The sequence below is a fragment of the Mesoplodon mirus genome, assembly GCF_964341445.2.
Source record: "Mesoplodon mirus genome assembly, chromosome: 10".
In the NCBI taxonomy this organism is placed as follows: Eukaryota; Metazoa; Chordata; class Mammalia; order Artiodactyla; family Ziphiidae; genus Mesoplodon; species Mesoplodon mirus.
In genome coordinates, this window is record NC_138986.1 from 43,886,796 (window position 1) to 43,912,740 (window position 25,945).

At 42.3% G+C, this 25,945-nt stretch overlaps 1 protein-coding gene across 3 annotated transcripts in view; it reads right to left on the reverse strand.

Annotated features, from left to right (window-relative positions):
- DSE (dermatan sulfate epimerase) overlaps window positions 1-20,234 on the reverse strand; it is a 70,257-nt gene extending 50,023 nt beyond the window's left edge. The window contains exon 1 of one of the 3 annotated variants that reach the window (XM_082633548.1): window positions 20,102-20,234. In XM_082633548.1, the coding sequence (XP_082489674.1) occupies window positions 20,102-20,168 (67 nt within the window). In that variant the 5' untranslated portion in view covers window positions 20,169-20,234. Of the gene's footprint in view, window positions 1-18,879; window positions 19,079-19,792; window positions 20,080-20,101 lie in introns of those variants that run through there. The other 2 variants (XM_082633549.1, XM_082633550.1) reach the window with 2 other exon arrangements.
- Window positions 20,235-25,945: the final 5,711 nt, after the last annotated feature.

Sequence of the window (25,945 nt, forward strand, 5' to 3'; positions counted from 1 at the left end):
AAATAATACCTGCCTCACAGGGTTTCTGTGATCTTAAATTAGCTTCAAGCATTAAAAGGGCGCCTGGGATTTAGAAAGAGTTCAACAAATGCTAGTGGTTGTCATCACCTTGTCAACGAGAACACCAAAGTCAGTCCACATAAGAGGAAGTGTGCCATGACACCACGAGGAAGTGCTCACGAACTATCACTCACAGAAAGTTATTTTTAAAATAGGTACGATGCACCGGGTACTCAGAACCTTGCAGATTCTTCAAGAGCTTAAATATATCAAATACTTTGACAGATATAAAGTATTTGATGCCAAGAAGTTGGTCCTTCTTCCTGCACAACTGCACATTTGTAACTTTCAGGCTACACATTCCATGTAACTGAACACATCTGAGGAGAAGTTTCCACATTTAATACTATTTCTTCACCAACCAAATTTTATATACAGAGATAAAGCTTACTGATACACCATACTGATATATATGTGTTTACACAGTCAGAAAAATATCCTAAACATAGAAACAACAGTCTTGGTAAAATGTAAAGATTAAAAAATTACTTCTGAACTTAAAATTTTAAATATCTTATGTTTGACTGAAATATATTTTCTACTTCCCATAAATGATATTATACATTAGTTTTCAGTTGGTAATGTAATTCTTTGAATTTGTGAATATAAGTGCCTTTAATTCTGTAACCAAATCTCCCCCTTTGATTCTGAGATATGTTGACTTCTTTTCTTACCAGTTGTGATGGTTAATTTTATGCATCAACTTGACTGGCCAAAGAGTGCCCAGATATTTGGTTAAACATTATTTCTGGTTGTGTCTGTGAAAAGGTTTCCTGAAGAGGTTAGCGTTAGAAGCAGTAGCCTGAGTCAAGCAGATTGCTCTGATATGGGTGAGCCTCATTCAATCCATTGAGGGTCTGAACAAAGAGGCAGAGGAAGGGAGAGTTCTCCCCCTCCTTTCTCTTTCTTTCTCTCTCTCTCTCTCTCTCTCTCTCTCTGTCTGTCTCTCTCTCTCTCTCTCCCTCCCATCCCTCTCCTCCTTTCTCCCTCTCTCTTTGCCTGACTGATGAGCTGGGACATCATCTCCTCCTGCCCTTAGATTGGGACTTACACCACCAACTTTCCTGGGTTCCAGCTTGCAGACAGTAGATCGGCCTCCATAGTTGCATGAGTCAATTCCTCTGCCTCAACTTCAACTTCCAGGCTCCCTTCCTCTTTTCCACCTCTTTCTTGATCTCAATCAATACCACATAATTGCAGGTCAGTTCCTCTATTCTCCTAGCCCAGCATCTGCAAACTTATGTGGGACGTGTCATGACATCAATTATACATTTTCAGGCAAAGTACCACAAAACACGTTTTACCCTCTCATCTATAATCTACTCAGGTTCACTCATTTACAAATTTAGCTAAAACTATGTATACTTGGGGTATGTCCTTATATCATCCCCTCCAGCATCAGGTCCTGGAAATTTACCCTCTAATGATAATGACTCTAAAAGCACTAATACCAAGTTCAAAGCCCTACCAAGCTATGCCGGAAAGGGTTAACTCAAAACCTACACATTTCCAAGGAAGGCCTGTCTTCAGGACTGACCCTTGACTGGCTCATGGGAGATCAGCTCTGAGCCCTTGTAATATTCTATGTGATAAGAGGGTTTTTTTTTTTTTTTTGCATGCCTGAGGCCTTGGGTCATGTGGTACCAGTATGATCAGATAGATTATACTAACAATGTGATTCACGACAAACTCCTACCTTTGCTCTGGGGGGCTAGAATCTGAATATCTGAAGTCATTCATATAGGCCCTGCATGTTTACACGACTGAACCCCAATAAAAGCCCTGGACACCAAGGCTCGGGTGAGCCTCCCTGGCTGGCAAAGCTTTGCATGTGTTGTCACATATTGTTGGTGGGAGTGGAACTTCATTAGGACAGGATACTGGAAGCCAGTGCCTGTTTCTCCCAGACTTGGGCCCATGCACCTTTCCCCTTTGCTGATTTCAATCTCTTTCCGTTGGCTGTTTTAAAATATAACCTGATTTTAACAGCTTTTTGAGTCCTTCTAATGAATCACTGAGCCCAACAGTGGTCTTGGGGACTCCCTGACCTCCTTTTAGTTCAGTCATCTAAATTCCTGTTAGAATTCTGAGAGTCTCCTCATAACTCTTTGTCCCATTAGACAAGAAAATGTCGTGATACTTTTCACCAAATCTTTTTCTTTCCTCAACTTCTATTATTTTTCCAACTTCAACCCAGAAAAATGACTCTGTCCAAGGATGCTGCTGTTAAAACAAAGGACACAGCAGGATATACTGGACTCAGAAACTGCTTAAAAGCTTTAGATATTGTCTAAAAATGAAATACATGATGTTAGGCAAAAAGCTTAAAAGCCTTTCATTGGAAAGTAATTTTCTGGCATTAAACATACAATTCCAGTTCATTTGATTAAAATTAAACTTTCATTTATTGGATGGGTACATATGGAGTGATGCTTTTATCACAACACACAAGCTCTTTTTCATTTCTTACTTATATTCAAGCATTCTTCCATTTTTAAATCTTCAAATACTCACCAATGATAAATTTTACTTTTTTTGTTGTTGCCTTTCACATTCTCAAACATTTTTATGTGTACTTTTGTTGACTCTCATTTTTGTCTCAGATCATAGTTCTTTGGAATCAAAATCCCTGAGTACTTTCCAAATGTCCTATGAATCATAATCAAAACTCAGAATACCACAGACTTGGTTTGTGAAACAATGATACAGAGATGTAATTAACCCAAAGATGCAGGCACTGCCGTCTAAGACTTCCCCATCTCAGTCTCAGTTACTGGCAACCAATCAGGCCCAAACTACCCCTCCTTCCCTTCTCCCCTCTGTCTCCATATTCAAACCATCAGCAAATTATGTTGGCTCCATTCTCAAAATACATCCAGAATCCAGCTACTTTTGCCACCACCCTAACAGCCTAAGCTACATCATGTCTTGCCCAAATTATTGCAATAGCTTCCAAACTAGTCTCCCTGCCTTCACCCTCATCTCCAGTAGACATTCTCAACATGGGAACCAGAGCCATCATGTTCAACCATACCTCAGATTATGTCACCACTCTGTTTAAAACCCTCCAGTGGTATCCCATCTCATTCAGAGTCAGCACCAAAGTACTGACGATAGCTCTCAAGTCATTACATGGCCTGGCTGTGTTATCTCTGCCTTCACATCCTACAGCTCTCCCCACTCTTTCCCCATTCTAGCCAGGTGGCCTCTTTGCTATTCTTATACACACGGGGTGTGCTCCCTCCTCAGCACCTGTGTGCTTGTTCTTTCTGCCTGGCATGCTTCCCCCAGACATCCACATAGCTTGCTCCCTCACCTTCTTTACGTATTTGCTCAACTGCCACTTTCTCAGTGAGGCTGGACGTGACCATCTTATTTAAGTTACATTCTTACCACGCACGACCACCACCATTCCCTAACTCCCTCCAGGGTTTTATTTTTCTTCATGGCACTTACAACCCTTTAATCTACCACACAATTTACTTATTTCTTTTGTGTGCCTGGCTCCCCCTTCTAGAATGTAAGCTCCGTGAGGGCACTTTGCTTTCTGCTATATCCCCAACAACTAAGAGTGCCCAGCACTTAACAGAATATTTATTGAATAGATGAATTTAATGAATGTGTTAAGTTGTAAACCTTTAAATACTCAGAGATAACTATACATATAGTTAGATAGCTATATAACTACATAAAAAGAAGCAATAAAAATCTTTTGTGTACCAAGATAAACATTTTGGAGGTAAACTATACTACAATGCTTGAACCTTTGAAGGTTGCTGAGGGCGATTCTTATGGAGTTTACTGAGATTTGCCCCCTGCCCAGTGCCCTCCCAACCCTTGCTTAGTCACAAAGCTCCATGTCCACCCTCGGCTGTGGCTGGCTCCTGTACCCCCAAGCCTGCCATGCCCTTGTCAATGTGCCTGGCCCGCCTCTGACCACAGTCCACTCCCTGAGCATCCCTTGCTGTTTCCCAGCATCCCATGAGTGGTTTTCATGGGTTTTCTCGGGGTCTTTCCTAAATGCCACCTCAAAACTTTCAGCCCCTCTTGCACAGGATTAGACATCCCATCCCTCCCCTCTCTCCTCAAGCCCAGACTGGCCAGGCCTCCCTTTCTGTGGGATAACCATTTCGGTGCTAAGACTTTTACTGAGGTTCTTCTGTTTTCAAATTTAAAGTGGTTCCCTTCATGTCCCCACTTTTAACCACATTCCCAAAGATTATCATCATTATTTAATGGTTTGGTTTAAGCGTTTTATTAGTGCTATTATTTGGAAAATTTTTAAAAATCCTCTGTACTCCAACATTTCTTTTATGTAGAGATGTCAAAATAAGAAGGATACTTTCCGATGAATTATTCTTCCTTTCACACCTACACTATTCCTATTATCTTGTGCTAAAAACTTCTTATGATGAGCTTTTATATATCTGTCTATAAAATGTTAGTAGTCGAGAAACAATTTTTAACGAAAAGCTTTACTAGACTGCTGGAAACCATGCATGCTGTGCAGAACAAGACAATAATTTCTGAACTGATGGTCACAGGCCAAAAAACATGCTCCTGCCAGAAACACCCCAATTCAGAGCCTGAAATGCCAGATATTTAATATTTGTGTCTGTGTGTATATTCAAGATCATGAATGTTTAACTTGGTGTCTATAGCCTCATATTGGTGAATTAACTATATTTTTTTTTCTGTCTTTAGCATCCTACTCTGGTAGTGTTAGCCCCATTCTTTGCATCTCCTCAACTAGGAATATACCTCTCATATCTACCCTCCCTATTTCACCCCATCTCTGCTCATGGCCAGATTTTACCTAGCGATTTCTTTTGGTCAAACCTGACGGAGTTCTCTTCATCCATGCTGGAGAAAAGTCCTTTTCTACTAATCTTATGTCTTAGACTTTCTTCTCATGTCTTGTCCTAAATGAACATGGTGATGAGATGACCACCTGTCGGGTGATTCCTGAGTTAAATGGGGCAAGGGAGGGTGCAGAGATCACTTAAGATGCTTCCAAATTAAAGATTTTGTGAAGCAACTTTGACTCTTTCAGTGATACATCCTCTGTTGTGCTCTCCCATGGAGACAGAATGCCATTCTCCCCAAGCCATAAGCAAGATGGGAGCTAGCCTCTTCCATTCCTGGGGCCACCTTAGTTCTCTCAGTGACTCGCCAGGGGTGACTCTTCAGGCACTTTCATCACTTGCAATCACTATGTGTCTCTGTACTCTTTTTAATCTTCACAGGTCACTTTTATTGTTTGGCGATATTTCTAACTCCCTTAGTGATTCGGGAACCTCAATCATCTTTGTCCTTTCTACCTCGATCCCTACTATAAACCTGGGAGGCATCAACTTCTACCTTACATCACTCAGATGCATATCTACCCACTTATTCATTTCCAGCTAACTTCTCAGTAAAATCTTTACTGTGATACTTTAGATTTTTGCCTCTTTCCAAAAGCATTCCATTCTTCCTTTATCACCTATACTTTGGGATGGTGACATATCATCCACATTTACAGAGAAAACTGAAATTACCCAGTGCAAGTATAATGTCCCTAAACTTCTCTTAATGTCTTTATCTCTAATCCTAAATGGAAAGAAGTCACAGAAAGTCCATGCTGAAAAGAAAGAAGAAACCCAAAAGATCCTTTCAGGACATGGGGAGCACACCAATATCCCAAGGCCGACCACGACATGTCCATTGCTGTGGCTGTTCAGGGAACAGTGCAGGTCCATACAAAGAGGAGAGAGAAGAGACGTGGACAGCTCATCGATTATTTCTCATATAAACCCACAGATGCCTCCTCTTTTCTACAATCCTTTTGACACACCATGGCATACTGTGGTAGGCTCAAAAGATGTAACTTGGGGCTTCCCTGGTGGCGCAGTGGTTGAGAGTCCGCCTGCCGATGCAGGGGACGCGGGTTCGTGCCCCGGTCCGGGAGGATCCCACATGCCGCGGAGCGGCTTGGCCCCTGAGCCGTGGCCGCTGAGCCTGCGTGTCTGGAGCCTGTGCTCCACAACGGGAGAGGCCACAACAGTGAGAGGCCCGCGTGCCACACACAAAAAATAGATGTAACTTGAAATCTGTAATGGGTTGAATTGGGTCCTGCAAAAATTCATATGTTGGAGTTATAATACCTAATACACCAAAATGTGACCTTATTTGGAAACAGGGTCATTGCAGATATAATTAAGATATAATAATTATAATTAAGTTAAGATGAAATCTTACTGGAGTAGGATGGGCTCCTAATCCGACTGTTAACTTTATGAAAAGGGGAAATTTGGAGACAGAAACACATACACAGGGAGAATGCCATGTCAAGATAAAGCTAGAGATCAGGGTGAAGCATCTACAAGCCAAGAAATACCAAAGATCGACAGAAACCACCAGAAGCTGGGAGAGAGGCATGGAACTGATTCTCCTTCATGGCCTTGGAAGGGACCAATCCTGCTGACAAGTTGCTTTTGGACTTCCAGCCTCCAGAACTGTGAGACAATAAATTTCTATTGTGTAAGCCACCCAGTTTGAGGCACTTTGGTACAGCAGCCCTAACAAACTATACATAGTCCTAGCTCTACAGTTTTCTCATTTCTAAAGTAGGGATCGTAATTCTTATTATATCTACACCAAAGGCTGCTGTAAACAATAAACACATATAGTGCTTACCAAGTCCTAGGAACTATGCTAAGTACTTCATATGGGTTAACTCATTTAATCTTCACCACAGTGTCATAATATAGATACTAGTATCATCCCCTTTTCACAGCTGAGGAAACTGAGGCACAGACATAAGTAAGGTCACACAGAAAGTGAAGGAGCCAAGATATAAACCTAGGCAGTCTGCTAATATTACCCATGATATAACTATCTTTGTAAACCATAAAGTTCCTCTCAAATTAATCACCATCATCATATCACTTTCTTACTCAAGAGCCTCTATACACACAGCAAAATGAACCATTTTCTCCTCCAAGAGCTTCCACAGTCTAGTTCTGGCCCACCTTTTCAACATTATCATTCATTTCCTCCCTACACAAACTCTCCCTTCACACTTATCTGTTCATCCTTGCTTGAGCACAACTCATATTTTTGCCCTTGATTCCCTCTGTTACTCTCTCTGGGGGTTCCCTCTACGGGCTCCACTTCAACCACATACCTTTCTCAAAGAACACAGTGCTATCTATGAGGCTTTCCCTAGCAGCTCCATCCATAAGTGGTCTCCCCTATGGCCCCATATATGCATTGCTCAATACTCTTTGGGAATTCAGGGATGATGTCAACCAAGAAAGTGCTTATGCCATCGTATAACATGGCAAAAGAAAGAAAATATTAACACAAACCACTAAAGAAAAAGGAAGTAAGGGAATTCCCAGGTGGTCCAGTGGTTAGGGCTCCATGTTTCCGTCGCAGGGGGCATGGGTTCGATCCCTGGTACGGGAACTCATATCCCGCAAGCAAAAAAGTCAAAGAAAGAAAAAGGAGGTAAGTTTGCACGAGAATTACAAAGTAGTACTTAAGTTTACAGAAGTTAATACTTCCGGCTGAGTTGAAGAAGGAAGGATGCACTGAGGAGGTGGTATCTGAATTGGGCCCTAAAAAGGAGTCAATATGCATACTGAGTTACTTGAAGGTACTTGTTATCTTCTTTTCTCACATTTATTGTTTCAGTCCTCTCTGGCTCCAAAAGGGATGTGAGGCAGATCTCACCTGCTCAAGTACAAGCTGGTGGAAGGCAGGGGTCTTAGTCTTCTTTGTCTTCCCTATGGTGTCATGCACAAATGAATACATGCAATACAGGCCTTCAAAAATATTTGTGGAAAAGAATGAAAGAGTATACAAAGAAGGTAAGGACGAAAGGAGAGAGAATGTCATAAAAGGAGACAAGTGAATTCCCATGATTTTTCTAAGAAGTTCTCCTTGACCTGGCAGCCACCCCATTCCTTTGCTCACTCCTCTTCCTGTGCCTTTGCTTAGCTGGCGGGCTCTGCTTGCAATGCTTTCTCCCCTCCCCTTTTTGGCATAAAATCCTCTGAGGCCCAGTTCACTCTTCCCTTCCTAGCTGAGTATTCTCTGCCCACGTAAGCCTCACAGACATCTTCCTTCCTGCAATCCTGCTGCATGCATTTGTCTCTGTTCAACACTTAATTGTTCTCATAAAGTTTCATATTTAGTTATCCTCCAACCAGATTTTATAGCTCCTGAAGGCTGGAAACCATGTCATATTTCTTTTGCATGCCGCCCCTCTTTGCCTCCACCCAGATGTCCCCTCAAACACAGAAGTACCTGGCAAGTACTTGCTGAATGACTAAATCCTTTCAGTATTTCTATTGCTAAAGTAGAACGTTCTTTCATCTGACCTTCCAGGTTCAAAAGGACATCGAAAAAAGTTATATATCAAAGCATTCATTTCTGGTAACACAGATTTATCTTTTCTAAAACTTGCAATCACTGAACTAAACTTCAGTGGCTTCACCAACAAGAAAAAGGATGTAAACACACAAAGAAGGGTCTGTTACATAACCACCCTAATACTTCTAGCTCCACTCAACTTCTTTAGGCACAGAATTTATCATTTTATGGCAATTTAGTAGTATAAATACTGCCAACACATTTCTTCCCCAAGAAAGAGATACTGAAAGTGGTCCAACTTATCCTAAAACTTGCCAGATTAAATTTCACAAGTAGAGGTGAAACAGAATTTTTAAAGTTCCCACAACAGATACTCAAATGCCATTTGTTAATTTGAATTTTATACAGAATAACTCTATGCAAGTCACAGTAAATCTAAAAAGTGTAATGGTGAAAATCTTAGAACCCTAGCAGAGCATGTGGTAAACAAGATGAATCTAATCTGAACAATACTGGTTTCCTTAGAAAAAAAGGTGGATCTTAAAATTTCACACTCGGGTTTAAGAAAGGATAAATTGGGGCCTCCCTGGTGGCGCAGTGGTTGAGAGTCCGCCTGCCAATGCAGGGGATACGGGTTCGTTCCCCGGTCTGGGAGGATCCCATATGCCGCGGAGCGGCTGGGCCCGTGAGCCATGGCCGCTGGGCCTGCGCGTCCGGAGCCTGTGCTCCGCAACGGGAGAGGCCACGGCAGTGAGAGGCCCGCATACCGCGAAAAAAAAAAAAAAAAAAAAAAAGAAAGGATAAATTGAACTATTGCATAAAAGTAACAGATCGATTCTTATCTTGCTCTCTATTCCTCCTGGGTTCTCATTGGAGCCAACAGGCTCTAACTTGTAAAAGACTTACGTTAAAGACAGAGGAAGAAAAGAAATTAACCTCACAACTAAGGGAGACACCAAAAGACACGTTTACCTAAGTTAACTCTGCAGGCTTTTCAGTGATTCCAAGAATCAGTTTCCTCTGAGAAAGGTAATTGTGAAAAACATTTCAAAATTGCTTTAAAGCTATGGGCTGTGAAACTAAGTAGAGACATTTAATTCCAGTTGCCAAAGACATGGACATTGTTGGGCTCCACTTCTTGACATCCCCCAAACCCACTGACCCAATATTGGCTAAGTGTGCATTTTCCAATACCTTTTGCAGCATCGATATGAGCCTGCTTTTAAGATGATTACATCTTAAGTCCTGCCTAATTTTCTTACTGAGAAAAAACATAACTGGTCTGAAACCATGAATTAATTCTACTAGATTGCAGTATGTCAAAGGGACAAAGCCAACTGAAAGAGTACCCAACGTCCAAAGCTGAAACAATTTGAGCAACAAAATAAATAAAATAGTTCTGGATTACAACCCAAAGTATAAAAACAATATCCATGAGTCCATACTGATATAAAAATGATTGAATAAATAAATACATGAGGGACAAAAGACAAATCTTTTGTGCATAAGAATTCCAAATGTTCGGTGTAGATACCCTGCCCTTTCGGAAGTGGAGCGTGACCTCCCCCTCCTTAAGTGTGGACTGTGCATAGTGACTTCCTCCCAAAGAGGACAGTATGGACAAGGGAGAAAAGATAACTTTACAGTAAGAAACCTGACAAACGCTATTTCAGCTGGGTGATCAAGGTCAACATCAGCCATGATAAGTCATATTTATGATCTGTACCCTTGATATGATGTGATGAAAATGGCACTTTACTTTTATGTTCTTCCTCCCCCAAACCTAAAACCCCAGTATTATAATGAGAAAAATACTAGACAAATCCCACTCGAGAGACATTATAAAAACGCCTGACCAGTCCTTAAAATTGTCAAGGTCTTCAAACTCAAGGAAAGTCTGAGAAACTTTCACAGAAAATAGCAGCCTGAGGAGACATGATATTGTAACTAAATATAATGTGGTGTCCTGGGTGAGATCCTGGAACAGAAATGGGATATTAGGTAAAAGATAAGAAAATTTGAATATAATTTAGTTTTGGGGTTTAACACTTCCTTATTTTCTGCCACTGCAAGATGCTCCAGAATCACCTTGTATATTTCCTGCCCAGTCCTAGAATCAGCCATTTCTCTAAGGAGCCCTGGTTACTTTTGCGAAGAATGATTTTAAAAACCAAGAACTGGGGCTTGCCTAGTGGCACAGTGGTTGAGAGTCCGCCTCCCGATGCAGGGGACACAGGTTCGTGCCCCGGTCCAGGAAGATCCCACATGCCGTGGAGCGGCTGGGCCCATGAGCCATGGCTGCTGAGCCTGCGCGTCTAGAGCCTGTGCTCCGCAATGGGAGAGGCCACAACAGTGAGAGGCCCTCGTACTGCAAAAAAAAAAAAACCAAAAAAACAAAAAACAAAAAAAACAACCAAGAACTGAGCGCTAGGTGTGCTCATTACCACCCGGGTATCATGGCTGCTTGTCCTTTGCAGCTGACAGAGTGAGGAAATACATGCGTGTATACTAAACCATGTATATGTAATACATGTATCTATAAACAATCCTAAATTTAACCATCTGTACTGATATTAAGCTAAACATGAGTTCACACTTATGTCTCCAGCTCTAATCCATTACTGCAAGGATCATTCTGGCCTCCTTCCCTTCCTCTTCTGTAAACTCCTACTTCGCTGTAGAAAAACTGGCTCACTACAGAAAAAATTTTTTCTGTTTCTTTAACTTTGTATCTACATGAGATGCTGGATGTTCACTAAACTTATTTCATGATGTAAGTCAAATCATTATGCTGTATACCTTTAACTTTTATACAGTGCTGTATGTCAATTATATCTCAATAAAACTGGAGAGGGAAAAAAAATTCTACTAGAGCGTCTATCTTCCTGAACAAAAACGAAGCAAAGTTCACATTGTTTCTATAAATGCTATTATTATTTTTAACCAAAATACTGCTATAAGAAGTTTGGAATATGAGAGAAGTTTCCAGACTCTTTCTGACATGGGCAACCTCTGTGTTTTGACTACATGGCTAATGAATGCCCCATACATTCAGGTGACCACTGTTGCCAGTCTACTATTTTTTCTAGTCTACTAGAAAAAATGGGGCAGAGAAAAGTAAAAGATATTACTGAAAGTCCAAATGGAACACCACAGTCTGATGCCAAGACCTTTTTAAAGATTTTCTAAAATAAAAAAGAAATGTGGAGAAAAGTGACCTGTTTGGGGAGAAAACAGATTAAGCATAGAGGAGAGGAGTTTTCAGACACTGTAATGTGTACCTGTATGAAAGGTTGAAGCAATCTTATATAGAATCAATATTTAACCAGTTAGCAAATACTTTGCTCTAGTAAATAAAAATGCTAAGTAGAAACTATAAAGACAACTCGCATTTCAAACACTGAAACTGACCATTTCTTCTACATTCATATAATTAAGTCATTTTTAACTTCTAAGATTTTCAAATCCAGATGAGCAGAGGTCATAAAATTAGAACCCCAGAAGATAAATGCTAACATCCCTTCTGGACAACCTCACTTAAACCTCTCTAAACAGAGAAGAACTCAAAGGCCTCCTTCATAAATCCATTCTAAAGGTTAAAACATTCAGAAAAACTTCCCTGTATTTAGCATAAATCCCTCTTGATGCCTGCTCTACGGCGATTTCCTCTTCTTTTTCTTCAGGGAAGATGGAAAACAGCTGTTCAACATTCCCTTTCAGGCTCCTTTTTCCTTCCTGCCAGGCCCATTCCCCGCCCTGGGAGCAGTGTAAACACTGCAGGTGATTCCTAAATCCAGCTGGCCCCTGCCCGATTATCCACGGGTCTGGTGAGCCCGGCCCCATCCATACCTCCTAGGATGATATCATTCAACTGCCAAGGCCCCAAGAAGAGCTCTTAACCAGAATTTGTGGAATTCCAGAAATCCATTACTTATAGTCTGTCCTCAGATATAGCCAAACAACAAAAAGAGCACTGTGTCAAGAAGAAAAGCTGACAGTCACAACTGTAAAGAAGGTAAGCGGTGTGATCCTGCAGCCAGGCCACCTTTACTACTGCTCTACCTGGTGTCAGGGTGTTGAGTGCACCTTGGCGTGAAACATTTTTAAACTACTTGATGATTTTTACCATGCAATTCTTGAGTTTCTTGTCACTGACACAACTTTCTGGGTGTAAGCTAACTTTAGAAATGCAATAACCCTTTCAATACTTCAATGTAAAGGACTACTCTAAATGAAGGTGTCAATTTGTAGTCTGTTATTTCTTTACATGAGTAATCTCTACCAGATTCACAACATAATCTACAGATTATTACATTTTACACTAAGATTTATGTAACCAACCTAATGTTGTTATCTCCCACTTCAGGAATTGCTAACAAATATCTCCATTTTTCTTGCAATAGCAATTAGACTCCCACAGCAAAGCCAGTATATTGCCTGTGTACTTCATCAATAAAAATATTACAGACCCACAAGCTTGGTGAGCCCATTTCCTTTACAAATTCTTTTTAAGAGTTATGAAATGCTGACTCAACTTTGTTGTGGTAGAACATCTGCACACATTAAATGCCTATTGCTGAGTAGCTAAGTTTGTTACACGTGAGAAAAACGTAAAATCCTTGATTTAATCAGCAAATTCACAACCCTATGGCATCTGTGTATGCAATGAATATTTCAAATGGAAAAATTTAAATGACAGCTTTTTAAATGAGTGTGGACCTACTCAATTTCTTCTGAAAGATCATGTACACTAATTTAAACACACACAAGGAATTTTACTATGATTATCCTACTATTTTCCACATTTACTGGGGAGAAGATAGGCACTATTAATTCCATAAATAATACCAAAAAAATGTTTCTGGCATGCAGACACATATATACACTCAGTTGCAAACTCTCTCTGACTCTGTCTAGGACAAAGCAGATGGGCACAACCTACAATGGATACGTCACATATGTGTCATTGAGAGTTAACTGCATACATGTCTTTTGCTATATTTTTAAAAACAGGACTACACTTACCTAATGGTTATAACTATGCTCACACATAAAATGCCAAAACAAATCATGCTTATTATCAGGATGTTTATAGCTTCTACATATTACTAAAGAGGCAAATTCTGTTCTTTCAGAAATTACCTACTAACATTTGATGACAACACTTACCAAGATCATGTTTATGGAACATCCCAAGGGAGTCGAAACAAATAGAAGGAAATTCAGCGGTAATCTTAAAGCACATCAAAATTCATAGTGTTATTCGGAATTAAGGACTGAACTCCATTCAAGAAATAAACAGATGGCCTCAACAATCTTTTCTTCTCTTCCCAAAGTAAAATCATTCCCTTTTATTTTCTGTGATATTCAACAGACTCTCTGAATATTCTGCCTCCTGCAGGTTTATACTCTTCTGGGCATCTGACAGAGGATCTGAAATCCACACCCTCAACAGGCTGGAGCTTGCTGAGACAAGCAGAAGGAAGCAACACAATTGGTAAAGCACCCAAAAACCTGAAGCCAGCTAATGAGAGCTGAGCAATGAGCCTAGGGTTTTGTGGGAATTAGAAGGGGCCCCAGGATGGAATCCTGACGAGGATGAGAAGAGATAGGCAGAGTGAGAGGAGAGAGCTGTGGGAAGAGGGTCAGTAAATAGCCAGTTTACGGAAGCCTGGGAAGCACATAAGCATTCCAGGGAGCTGACAGTTCAGGGACAGTAATGAGTAGTAAGCGGGATAATAAATTAGATCTGTAGGAAAATGAAATGTAAGAGTCTTTAACAACATGAATGTGGAGTCATAAAGGAGAAAAGTAGAATTACATACGCCATTTAGGTTAATCTCATGTTTAAGGTAGACCACTAATTACTTGCAAATGAGAGACAACAGGTCTTCCCTGGTGGTGCAGTGGTTGAGAATCTGCCTGCCAAAGCAGAGGACACGGGTTCGAGCCCTGGTCCAGGAAGATCCCACATGCCGCGGAGCAACTAAGCCCATGAGTCACAACTACTGAGCCTGCGCTCTAGAGCCCGCAAGCCGCAGCTACTGAAGCCCACACGCCTAGAGCCCGTGCTCAGCAACAAAGAGAAGCCACTGCAGTGAGAAGCCTGCGCACTGCAATAAAGAGTTGCCCCCGCTCGCCACGATGAGAGAGCCTGCGTGCAACAGGGAAGACCCAATGCAGCCAAAAATAAAATAAATTAAAAAAAAGAGAGACAAGTCTCTTACTTTCATGGTATTTCCATTTCTACACCCCTAAAATGACGATAAGACACCTGCTCTACATCACTCTCCATTTCCACTAGGCTAAAATATTAGAATTATTTGAAAAAATATTAAATTACTAGGCAGTTTTAAAACGCAAGCATTCACGTAGCTGTATGATCTATCAAGGACTCCTCCTTCAACTGTCTAAATGTATATGAATTCATAAGTAAGAGTTTATTAACGCTAGTTTCTCCTCTTAATCGCGTCCACAATACTTTCTAATTTTCTTTCCAGTATGATTCTTCCCTGCAATATCTCTCCACCATCCCCTAACCAAACCACTCTTCCATACGCAACTAGAAGTTGTGAAACAATAACGTTAGATGGGTCAGAACTTGGGACTACATTTATTAACTAACATATATAGAAAGATTTTCTTTAAAGAAAAATTGCTTCAATTAAAAATATTATCCACTTAATGCAAAGTTTGATTTTTAACATCTTTCTTGGAGTATGATTGCTTTACAATGGTGCGTTAGTTTCTGCTGTATAACAAAGTGAATGAGCTATACATATACATATATCCCCATATCTCTTCCCTCTTGCGTCTCCCTCCCACACTCCCTATCCCACCCCTCTAGGTGGTCACAAAGTACCAAGCTGATCACCCTGTGCTATGCAGCTGCTTCCCACTAGCTATCTATTTTACATTTGGTAGTGTATAGGTGTCAATGCTACTCTTTCATTTTATCCCAGCTTACCCTTAACCCTCCCCGTATCCTCAAGTCCATTCTCTACCTCTGTGTCTTTATTCCTGTCCTGCCCCTAGGTTCATCAGAACCATTTTTTTTTGCAAAGTTTAATTTTTAAAATATAATTTCCTATTAGAGTTGGGCACTAGAGTTGGCAAGACTTTTTGAAATTCATCCATTTCTAATTATTGCTATCACCAAATAGAAGCATGGATCAGTGCCTCTGGAATCTAGGACTTTAATCTCTACTTCCATTCTGCCCTTAATTAATCATATGAATTTTACTGGAAAATAATTTCTTTTTGGTACTCCGGGCTTACACGCTTGCCTAATTCCCATGTTGGGCACTGACTCAGGTTTAGAGGATTACATTGCATCATCCAAACACCTACTGGTAATTTGGTGACCACCAAAGAGTTCTTTTCTACAAATCACTGTAGGTGAAGATAATGTAATTCCAAGATGAGAAAACCCTAAGGCATTTTATAATATAGTAATAAGAACTGTCCTGCCCTCCGCTTGGACCCATTATTTCAGAAGGGTTGCTGGACATGGAATCTCTGCCTTACCCACTCCTTCATAATAGTAAAGATCCAGGCCCTCTCAGTAAATGGAATAAAAGTATCCACTATAATGATGGAGTTCCCTGGACCAGACATTCTTGATCTCCTCAAAGGCCTGCCACAAACATATCCCAGGACAATAACAGTATTCCTTTTTTTTTTTTTAATGGAGGAGGGTGTAAAAAGGATAAGAAAATGTGTTATATCTAGGACTCAAACATGCTAATGATTTAAGTAATATTTAACACATGCTGCAAATACAAAATGCTAGTCCTTTAGTAGTTTCTTTACCCCTTTGGAACGCAAAGGTTACTGATATATTAAAACCCAAATTTAAATGTATCTTTCTTTATTCCTCTCCATTCATTTGTCGAAATCATAATAGAGTAGATATCATGTAATTTCTTTCATGAACATGTAATTTCTTTCATGCCTTAGTGTAATCCAAGGCAAGTAGAAATAAATACCAAAATATTCTGCTACAAATAATATTAAGAAATGTATAAACAAATATTTTTTTGTTTAATTGCAGAATGCATTTTCATCTATGATCTTAAAACACTTCTTCAGAGATTAAAAAAATCTTTATAATGAGGTATTGGGAAGGGCAGGGCAACATCTGTGAAGCTAAGAACTTTCCCTCCTGGATGGCCACCAGATCAAGGCAGCACTATGGCATATTGGACCGGAAAACAAATATCATTGAAAACCTGTAATTAGCTAATTTGTGGACTAATTTTATAAACACTAAAGTAGATGCACACACAAATATTAGGTATTATGATGGTCCTGACCTCATGTGGCAAACTTAGCTAACTTCTTACCTAGTGTCTTTCCATAACCAGGCCCCTAACCTCAGAGGGAGGAACTCTAAACAGCTTCTACCCAGCAGGACCAGGAAGGTGCTAATAATCCCCTCAGTGACAAAGGCCTAAACCGTATTCTGTAGCAAATTTCCCTCTTTATCCACATTTCTTTTTTTTGAGAATTCCATTTTACTTGGTAACTGTACTATCGATACTTTTTAACCTGAATGTAAAAATGTACTATGTAGGCCACTGTCTTTAACGAAAGCTAGATGACACTAATACTGACATCATATACCAATTAATGAAAAATGATGCTTCCCAAGCCCAAACTCTCAGGTGCTGCTTTCTCCCTTTCTTCCTTAAGAGCTTGGGGACAGCCAGGGCAGTTTCTTATATCCCTCTGTACGTCTCCTAAGTAAACAGCACTGTCTTGCACTTATTGCTGAACCCACACAGAGGGGTCACTAGATGATGGAGGCATCAAACTCAATATTTTCTCTTCTCCATTTTTACTAGAACACATCTTACCTGCACACTTCATAAAAGGACACGTATCTGTATGGGACCTTGTAGTACATGACACACAAATACTCAAATAATGCTGTATTTTTTCCATGCACATTATGAACAATTTGGGGATCCCATTTTAGAAGTAGTGTCAAAATATTCTATATAACAGTGCACATAGAGACTTCCCTGGTGGTGCAGTGGTTAAGAATCCGCCTGCCAATGCAGGGGACACGGGTTCGATCCCTGGTCCGGGAAGATCCCACATGCCGCGGAGCAACTAAGCCCAGCCACCACAACTACTGAGCCTGCGCTCTAGAGCCCACGAGCCACAACTACTGAGCCCACGTGCCTAGAACCCGTGTTCTGCAACGAGAAGCCACCACAATGAGAAGCCTGTGCACCGCAACGAAGAGTAGCCCCTGCTCGCAACTAGAGAAAGCCCGCATGCAGCAACGAAGACCCAACACAACCAAAAATAAAATAAATAAAATAATAATAAAAAAACATCGCACATATTTCATTTCATACGGGTTATCATTTATTGAGAAATTTTTAAAAACTGAAGAAAAGGAAATTCCTGAAAGGTTAAGTCTATAACGTGAAAAATAAAATACTGAAAAAAAACTGTTTTGAAACTATTTCAGTGAGAACGTCCCTTCTCAAACTTAATGTAACATTAACTAAACCATAACTAATGAAAAAATGTTTTAAAAAACTTTATAACACGGAGATTCCCAGAAATTAAAAGTGGCATTTCCTGATCTAAGGAATTCCAGGTAAATGAGGCTCACCTACTTTTTTTTAAGCAATGGATTCGGTTTCAGCTCTAATGCCCGCCAGCCTAAGCAGAGGCTGATGCCTCAAATGAGCAATGAAAATGAGAAAGTTCTCGGGTCACAAACTTAGCTCAGATTCCAGCCGCGACAGATCTTGAGCCCATGTGGCATTGCTCACAGAGCTTCCCAGCCTGTGAGTCAAGCACGCCCCAGCCCCACCCTATCACCAGGGGCTGCCAGGGAGTGAGGTTTACCAACAATTTCTCCAAGTGTCTGCGGAGCCGGGCGGCTCTGGAATCCAGCGTCTGGGGGAGGCTCGGGACGTGCCTGCCCGGCTTCCACAATCGCAGAGGCGGGCTGCCAGTGCCAGGATCGGCACCCACGACCACTACCACCCCAATTAACGGGGAGATGCAGGGAAAGGAGGGCGCGAAGCTGTGCCAGGCTACCGGGCAGAGGGAAGCCGGAGCCTCCCGGCCGTCCAGGAAATCGCTGCTGGGCCGGCCGGACCCGACGCACCGAAAGTGATCTGAGTTCTTATGGTGCGCCCGGCGCTCGAGGGCTGGGAAGGGACTAAAAGCTGCCCCGCCGCCGGGGAAACCCACGGCTCCGGCTTCACGCCTCGCGCGCCCTCCAGGAGCCCAGCGGAACCGGGTTCGGGCGCGCAGCTCGCGCGCTCGGCGCTCGGCGCTCGGCGCCCGGCGGGGGACGTGGCTCCTCGCTTGCCTCCCGCCGGCGCCCGGCCACCCGCCCGAATCTCCGGAAGAAAGTTGCGCCGCGCGGGGCCCAGAGCGGCGCCCGCCGCGCGCCCCTGCCCACCACTCGCGCGCTCCTCCGCTTACCGCTCCCCGCCGCGGCTTCGTCCTCTCGGGCGTCGCCTCCCAGCTTGGGCCCAGGCTCCGGAACCCCTTCCCGGTCCCCCTCACTCCAGGGCGCCCGGGCCCCCGGCGCCCTCGGAGCCGAGCCCTCAGCGCGCCCGTCGCGCCATGGGTGCGGGTGGGCGCCGCGCCACAGGATGCGCCGCTGCAGCCTCGGGCGGCGCTACTGCGAGCCGGGCCGGCGCGGGCGGGTGGGGTGTGGGCGAAAGGGGAGGAGGGCGGGACGCGGCGGGCGCTGAGGCTCAAGCTGCAGGGAGGAGGAAACCGCAACGTCACCAGCGCCCCGGGAGGCGAGGACGGGGAGGGAGAAACGGGGACCCCTTCCCGCCGCCGGACCCCGACCTCCGGCCCGCCCCGCTTTCTCTTTCTCCTCCTCTCCCGGGACTCGCGGCTCTCGGCCTTCCCCTCCACTCGGGCCCCGAGTCCACGCACCCCTACCCTGCCAGGCCTCTTTGGCTTCAACTTGCTCTAGTTTCTAATGACCCCACGCGCTTCGGGTTCAACTCTAGAATCGCCCCCAAGCGAAGGGTACTTTTGGAGGCCCGAGGGGAGGAGCTGATGCTTCCATAGAGCTCTGGGAGAGGAAACCGTTTTCCTCCAACGTTGAGAACTTTACTACCGAGGCTGTTACCCACTCCCCTCGCCTTTTCCAAAATTGTTACCCCCCTCCGTTTCTCCCGAATTCGGTTTTACTCTCTTCTCAGACAGCAGGGTGGAAATCACCTATTTAGAAGCAGTCCTCGCCTTAACCGTACTAACAAAATACAGTAAAGCCAAAAGCACTGAACCCTGCAAACTGAACGGATGTTAATCAAAGATAAAGGGTCAGGAACAGAACATTTGATATATACAACGCACAAGAGGAAATTTAATTTACCTTATCTCCTAGGCCTGGGTGGACGAGGGAGAGAAAGAGAGAGAGGGATACCCCCCTCATCCGTCGGAGTTTTTCAGGTGGAGGATTTGCAACCTTAGTAGTCACAGCCCCTTTGGAGAAGTTTCCTGCCTTCTCTTTAAGCAGCCATTGCACACAGCCTGATCCAACCTGGCCTCAGGAAAGTGGCAGACAAGACCAGGGCCGTCACCGCAGGGCTTCCTCAGCCTTGGCTTGTAATTAACCTGCCAGAGCTAGGCGGTACAGAAGTGACAGATGTTCATCCATTCTTTAGCACTAGAGATGTTTTACCTGAGAGCAGTGCTTTTCTCCCTTGCTTCTCCTGTGCTTTGTTTGAGTTCTGAAGGGCCACCTCCATCCATTTTCCTGTCCTCAGAGTATCTCAAGACCTACAGAGTAGTTTCCCTCAGGCCACATTATAAAGAAATGTGGGTGTCGACTTTTATGCTGCTTTTTTTTTTTCAGAAATTGCATTTGGAGAGAAATTCCTTACAAAATGGTCAAGAGGAAGTGGTTTTGTTAAAATATTTTAAATGTTCACTCAAGTAAACCACTAATTTGCGTAAACTTCCAGATGTTTTAGAGGTGGACTGTGGAGGAGATAAGGGGCTCTAGAACTTAAAACTAGTTTAATCTGGTTTAAGTCCTCATTTTGCAATTTACTACGAGGGTCCTTGGAAAACTAACTTCAGAGTCTCCGTCTTCTCAACTGTAATGTAGAGATATAATACCTCCATCGAACAGTTATAGAGAGGATACAATAAAAATATCGAATATTTGAGTTACTACATGCCAGATACTGTGCTAAGAGATTTACATATATTAATTCAATTATTAGAGAAGATTCATTGTCTAGCTGTGGTATGTAACCCATAAGTGTTAATTTACACTTACCTTCTCAAATTTGGAAGAGACCTTAGAAAAAGCGTCTAGATAAGTAGTCATCTAACTCAGTGGTTCTCCAACCTGGAACATTAAATCAGCAGGGGAGCTTTGATAAAATACTTTTTTTTTTTTTTTGCGGTATGTGGGCCTCTCACTGTTGTGGCCTCTCCCGTTGCGGAGCACAGGCTCCGGACGCGCAGGCTCAGCGGCCATGGCTCACGGGCCCAGCCGCTCCGCGGCATGTGGGATCTTCCCAGACCGGGGCACGAACCCGTGTCCCCTGCATCGGCAGGCAGACTCTCAACCACTGCGCCACCAGGGAAGCCCGATAAAATACTTTTTAATGGAGACCCCCACACCAGACCAATAAATCAGAATCTCTAGGGCTAACATGTAAGCATCAGCATTTTAAAATCTCTTCCCAGGTGATCAGAATGTGCAACCAGGATTAAGAAATCTTCAGAGGAGGGCTTCCCTCGTGGCGCAGTGGTTGAGAGCCCCCCTGCCAATGCAGGGGACACGGGTTCGTGCCCCGGTCCGGGAAGATCCCACATGCCACGGAGCGGCTGGGCCTGTGAGCCATGGCCGCTGAGCCTGCACGTCTGGAGCCTGTGCTCCACAATGGGAGAGGCCACAACGGTGAGAGGCCCGCGTACCGCAAAAAAAAAAAAAAAAAAAACTTCAAAGGAGACAGTACCCGCTTTCTTTTATTCCCCTTTGCTCCCAGTTTTGCTGTAAATTGACCTGGAGATCTGCTTCTGAATAACATCCACCTCTTGCAAATGGCCCCCCAAACAGTAGGACTCAAAGATCTGCAATCTTGCCCTCTGGGGTCTTCTAGGATGCATTTAGCATTAATTCCACAGGAGAGTGCTTCAATTTGTCTGGATACCTACCAACTCCATCAGCTTTCCCTCATCTTTTCTGAAAGCCCTTGGAAGGTGGTTTACTTTGTCATTGTTCCTCTCAAAATCTGATCCCCAAAACTGAGTTCAAGGTTTTATTCAAATAACACAGATGTTTAACGGCTTTGTTCTAATTACTGTATTTCCCCCAAGTAAATCCTAGGAACTATTATGGCAGCAATATTACCCTATTGACTCCTATATTACAATCTACTAAAATTCTGAAGCAGTAACGTCTTTTTCACACCCACTCCAAAACACTTCTTCCCGAGCCACACCCATTATAGTTTGTTCAACACTTAGCACAATAAAATTTAATATAATCACATGTTAAGTTAGGCCTCTTCTTTTAGCTTATTGACATGTTATGTATCACTGATGTAACTGAGTAATTCTACGTCCCAGCTTCACGTGTTCTGCAAATTCAGTCTGTATGCCATGTCGGCATTCAAGTTCTCATTCTCAGATGCCTTCCACTGCTGACACTGAATTAGCATGCTGTTGATGAATAGTCTCATCAGTTGAGGAACCTCACGTTACTTAATATTTTCTTCCCTTGTCCCAGAGCAGCTAATGCACACGGGTACGTGACATCTTTGTAGAAATTAAAGTACACCATTATTTCCCAGGCTGAGGGATTAGGGAAAAGTGACCTCTTCCCCCAGATACAGCCCCAAACAGCAGATGTGCTTTGTCTATTAGATGTCCTTGCTACATGGTGTTACAACATAGTCCAAAAAAGGAAATGACTACTTGTGAATTCTTGTTAACTTCTGAATTTCTTCCTTTTCTAAGTGCCCAGATATTATCTTGATCATAGGTTTATTCATTTTGCTCAGGATCTGTGACAAGCTCCTTGTCTTGGTTTCAGGAACCGAGCTGCTTCTTTTTTTTTTTTTTTTGCTGTACGCGGGCCTCTCACTGTTGTGGCCTCTTCCATTGTGGTGCACACGCTCCGGACGCGCAGGCTCAGCGGCCATGGCTCATGGGCCCAGCCGCTCCGCGGCATGTGGGATCCTCCCGGACCGGGGCACGAACCTGCGTCCCCTGCATCGGCAGACGGACTCTCAACCACTGCACAACCAGGGAAGCCCTGCTTCTTTTTTTTGAAAACTGGAACTCCATTTGTTCATCCCCAGTCTTTTAGTGTTCATCTCTGATGCTGATTCTAGATGAAAGTCCTTATTTGTAAACTCTCCTTGCTGAGAAGTAATTTTTCTAGGCAAGAGAAGTTAAGCTTTAGAGAGCTAGGTTTTCTTACAAGTTCTTCACCTATCTTAGCTTTCAATCAACTATTGCAAAGTACATTTTATTCTTTCAAGTTGAAGAGTTATTTTTTCCATGATAGGGAAGAAAAAAGGGAGTTAGTTCTGGTTTATCATCCATTTACCTTAAGTGGGTATATCCCTTCTATGATCTTAGAAAATGTATTTTTGTTGTTGTTGTCCTTAGTTTATTTTTGGCTCTAGCCTAATGAACCCCAATCTTACAGGGCTGTTACGAGTATATGGTTTCTGTTCTCTTGTTTAAGTCATTAAAGTCAAATTTGCCCCTTAGGTTTTACTAACCAGCCAGCTGGTCCATGACTGTATACCCACTTCAATCCTTGAAAAGCCTTTTTTCCCCCCTCAGACCAAATTAGTCTATGCATAAAACCACCTTACCCTCCATCTAAAAGATACATCCTTGAGTCACCGAAGAGGTGTGATCATTTTGGTTTGCTCAAACCCTATTGCCCTATACTTGTACTAACTTCCTCAGTGATAATATCCTTCAGCTTCCCCTTCCATCTCTGGGCATTCAGCCCTGGCCAGACATCCACCACCAACTTCTCCAACCTTCCTTTCTCAGGCCTGTCACCTCCCTGGCTCTTCCAGTGCTGACCTGCTCCTTGCCATTGCCTAGACTGTTCTGCTGCTACTGCTTCCTCTCCAGATGATTCAAGCTTCCTGAACTTAGCTTTCATCATTAATATGAAAGGAAACATTTACCCACATTCTTAATCATAATTGAGTTGTAACCCTCCACTCTGTCACAATTTGAGGCGTTTACATATAATTCTTCAGATACATATTTCCTGGCCTCACAATCTTTTAACAGATCGATCATTAAGTGTGCCAGGCACTTCCATCTGTGTCTCATTTTATCCTCACAGGCACTGATGTCAGTATTACTATGTTCATTTGACTGATGAGGAAACAGAGGCTCAGAAAGTTGAAGTGAATTTCCCAAGATGTAATGGCTCAGACCATATATGATTAAGTTTTCTGTTATCAAATCCAGGCTCTTTCCACTAAACCACTTGGCCCATACTAACTTTTCATATATAAAGCCCCACTTACAGTCTGAGTGTCCTGGTCTCAGATGAAAGTTATCCTCCATTTGTGCTCCATTGACTTTTGAAATTGATGATTTTTACATATCCCCTGAGTTACCTTAAACTACTGTTGGGCTGCACCCTGCAGGCCTGCAAGCCTTGTAATTGCCCAGCCTGGAGACCAAAGAAAGAGCCTGGAAACAGTGACAGAGACATCAATGGTTTATTGGACAGGAGATCTTAAGCAAAATGTGCCTGGAGGGGCACCCCACTGCCTACAACAGACAACATGGCAACAATCTTCTCTACTCAAGGGAGGAGGCTACTATTTATAGGTGGAAGTGACATCAGGTGGGCTCATCAGTTACAGGAACTAATTAAGCCTTATAATTAGGAGGTTGGATAGTTGTATGAGAGAAGCAGGGACTGGTCCAGCAGGAGATGTACAGGGAGCCAGAGAACAGCCATCTTGAATGGCCTAACCATACAACTACCCAAGGTGTCCCTTACACCTACCAAACTATAGCACTATTCTCTGAAATTACAAAAATGATTATTAATTTTTGCCACATCAATGGATGGAATTAGAAGTTTGTTCTTTACTCAGAGTTATGGAATGGCTCAAAATTTTAAGCATTTAGTATTTTTCTTAAACATGGCTTTTGAGAATTGTAAAGAAATCTGGACATCACTGAGGAATTTAGAAAATAAATATTTATTGAGGTGTTTTTAATTGGGTGATTCAGGTGCTTGGGTAGTGCTTAATTCTCCTCTTTTTACCAAACTCTGGCTTTTTCCAGAAAAGTACAACTAGGGAAGAATTGTGTTAAGAAGTTTCTGAGAACAGGTTCATGGCCCAGGAATCTGATTGCCAAGTGTCCGTGTATTGTTATGGTCTGTTGTATCAAGAAATAGCCCAACTTCTCTCTTCATACACCCCACTCACAGCCCTGCTGAAAGTAGTTGAGTTCATGCCAGGTTTGCACAAGTTTGGAAGCCAAACCTTATGAGACTTTATGCTCATGTATTCAGGAAGCCATAAGGAGTTATTCAGGCAGTATTCTGTAGTACAACTCTAACCCTAAGGCTGCATATTAGCGTCACCTGGGGGAGTACCTAAAACACAGCAATGCCCAGGCTTACTCTCAGAAATTCTTATTTAATTCTTTCTAGGATGACATCCAGACATCTCATATTCTTTTTAAGATGCCAGATGGTTCCAGTATGTAGCCAAAGTTAGAACCAATACTCCATAGTAGTGCTTCCCAAACTTTGCTGTACTTTAGAACAACCTGTGGGCTTTTAGAACTTCTGATGCCCAGGCTGTAGCCTGTACCAATCAAAGCATAATAACAGGGTGTTTAAAGCCCTGTGATTCCAATGTATAGAAAGTTTGGGAACCACTGGTCTACAGGAGTATTACTCAATGGGCACTTGCATCAAACGAAGCATTAGATTTAGATGACAGGTTTATTTGCCACACTTGTACTGGTTTAATAATGATATAAAATATTGTGAAGATTGGTTTTCATTTATATCAGTTCACTAATATATTTATTTCTAAATACTTTTGTTGGATATACAGTTTGGGGAAGTATTACTTGATTTCAGTAATGGCTGAACTAGTGAAGTTGCTTTCAGATTATAAGGTTTCATTTCACATTTCTGCTGCCCAAGTATTATAAATAATGAATTCCAATAGCCAGGCTATTCAGGCTTTTTCTTCTACTGGTGCGATTAACTGTATCAGGCAATGAAAATCTTGTCTGCTTTGCATTTATAGTATCTTTTAGATAAGGAATAATTGACAGTTTGCTGATATTAAACCTAAGTATGTGATCCGATGGCATTTTTCAATATCTTTTTCTAACCTAATTCCAAATAATACAGACTTGTTTCTTCTTCTGTGTTTTAAATTTTATGACTTTTTAAAATGGTGCAATTTTTGAGTGGCCATTTTTACTCTTTGTGGACAAATGGAAACAAAATTTAAAATCCCAAGTACAGTCTAACAGAAAAACAGCATTC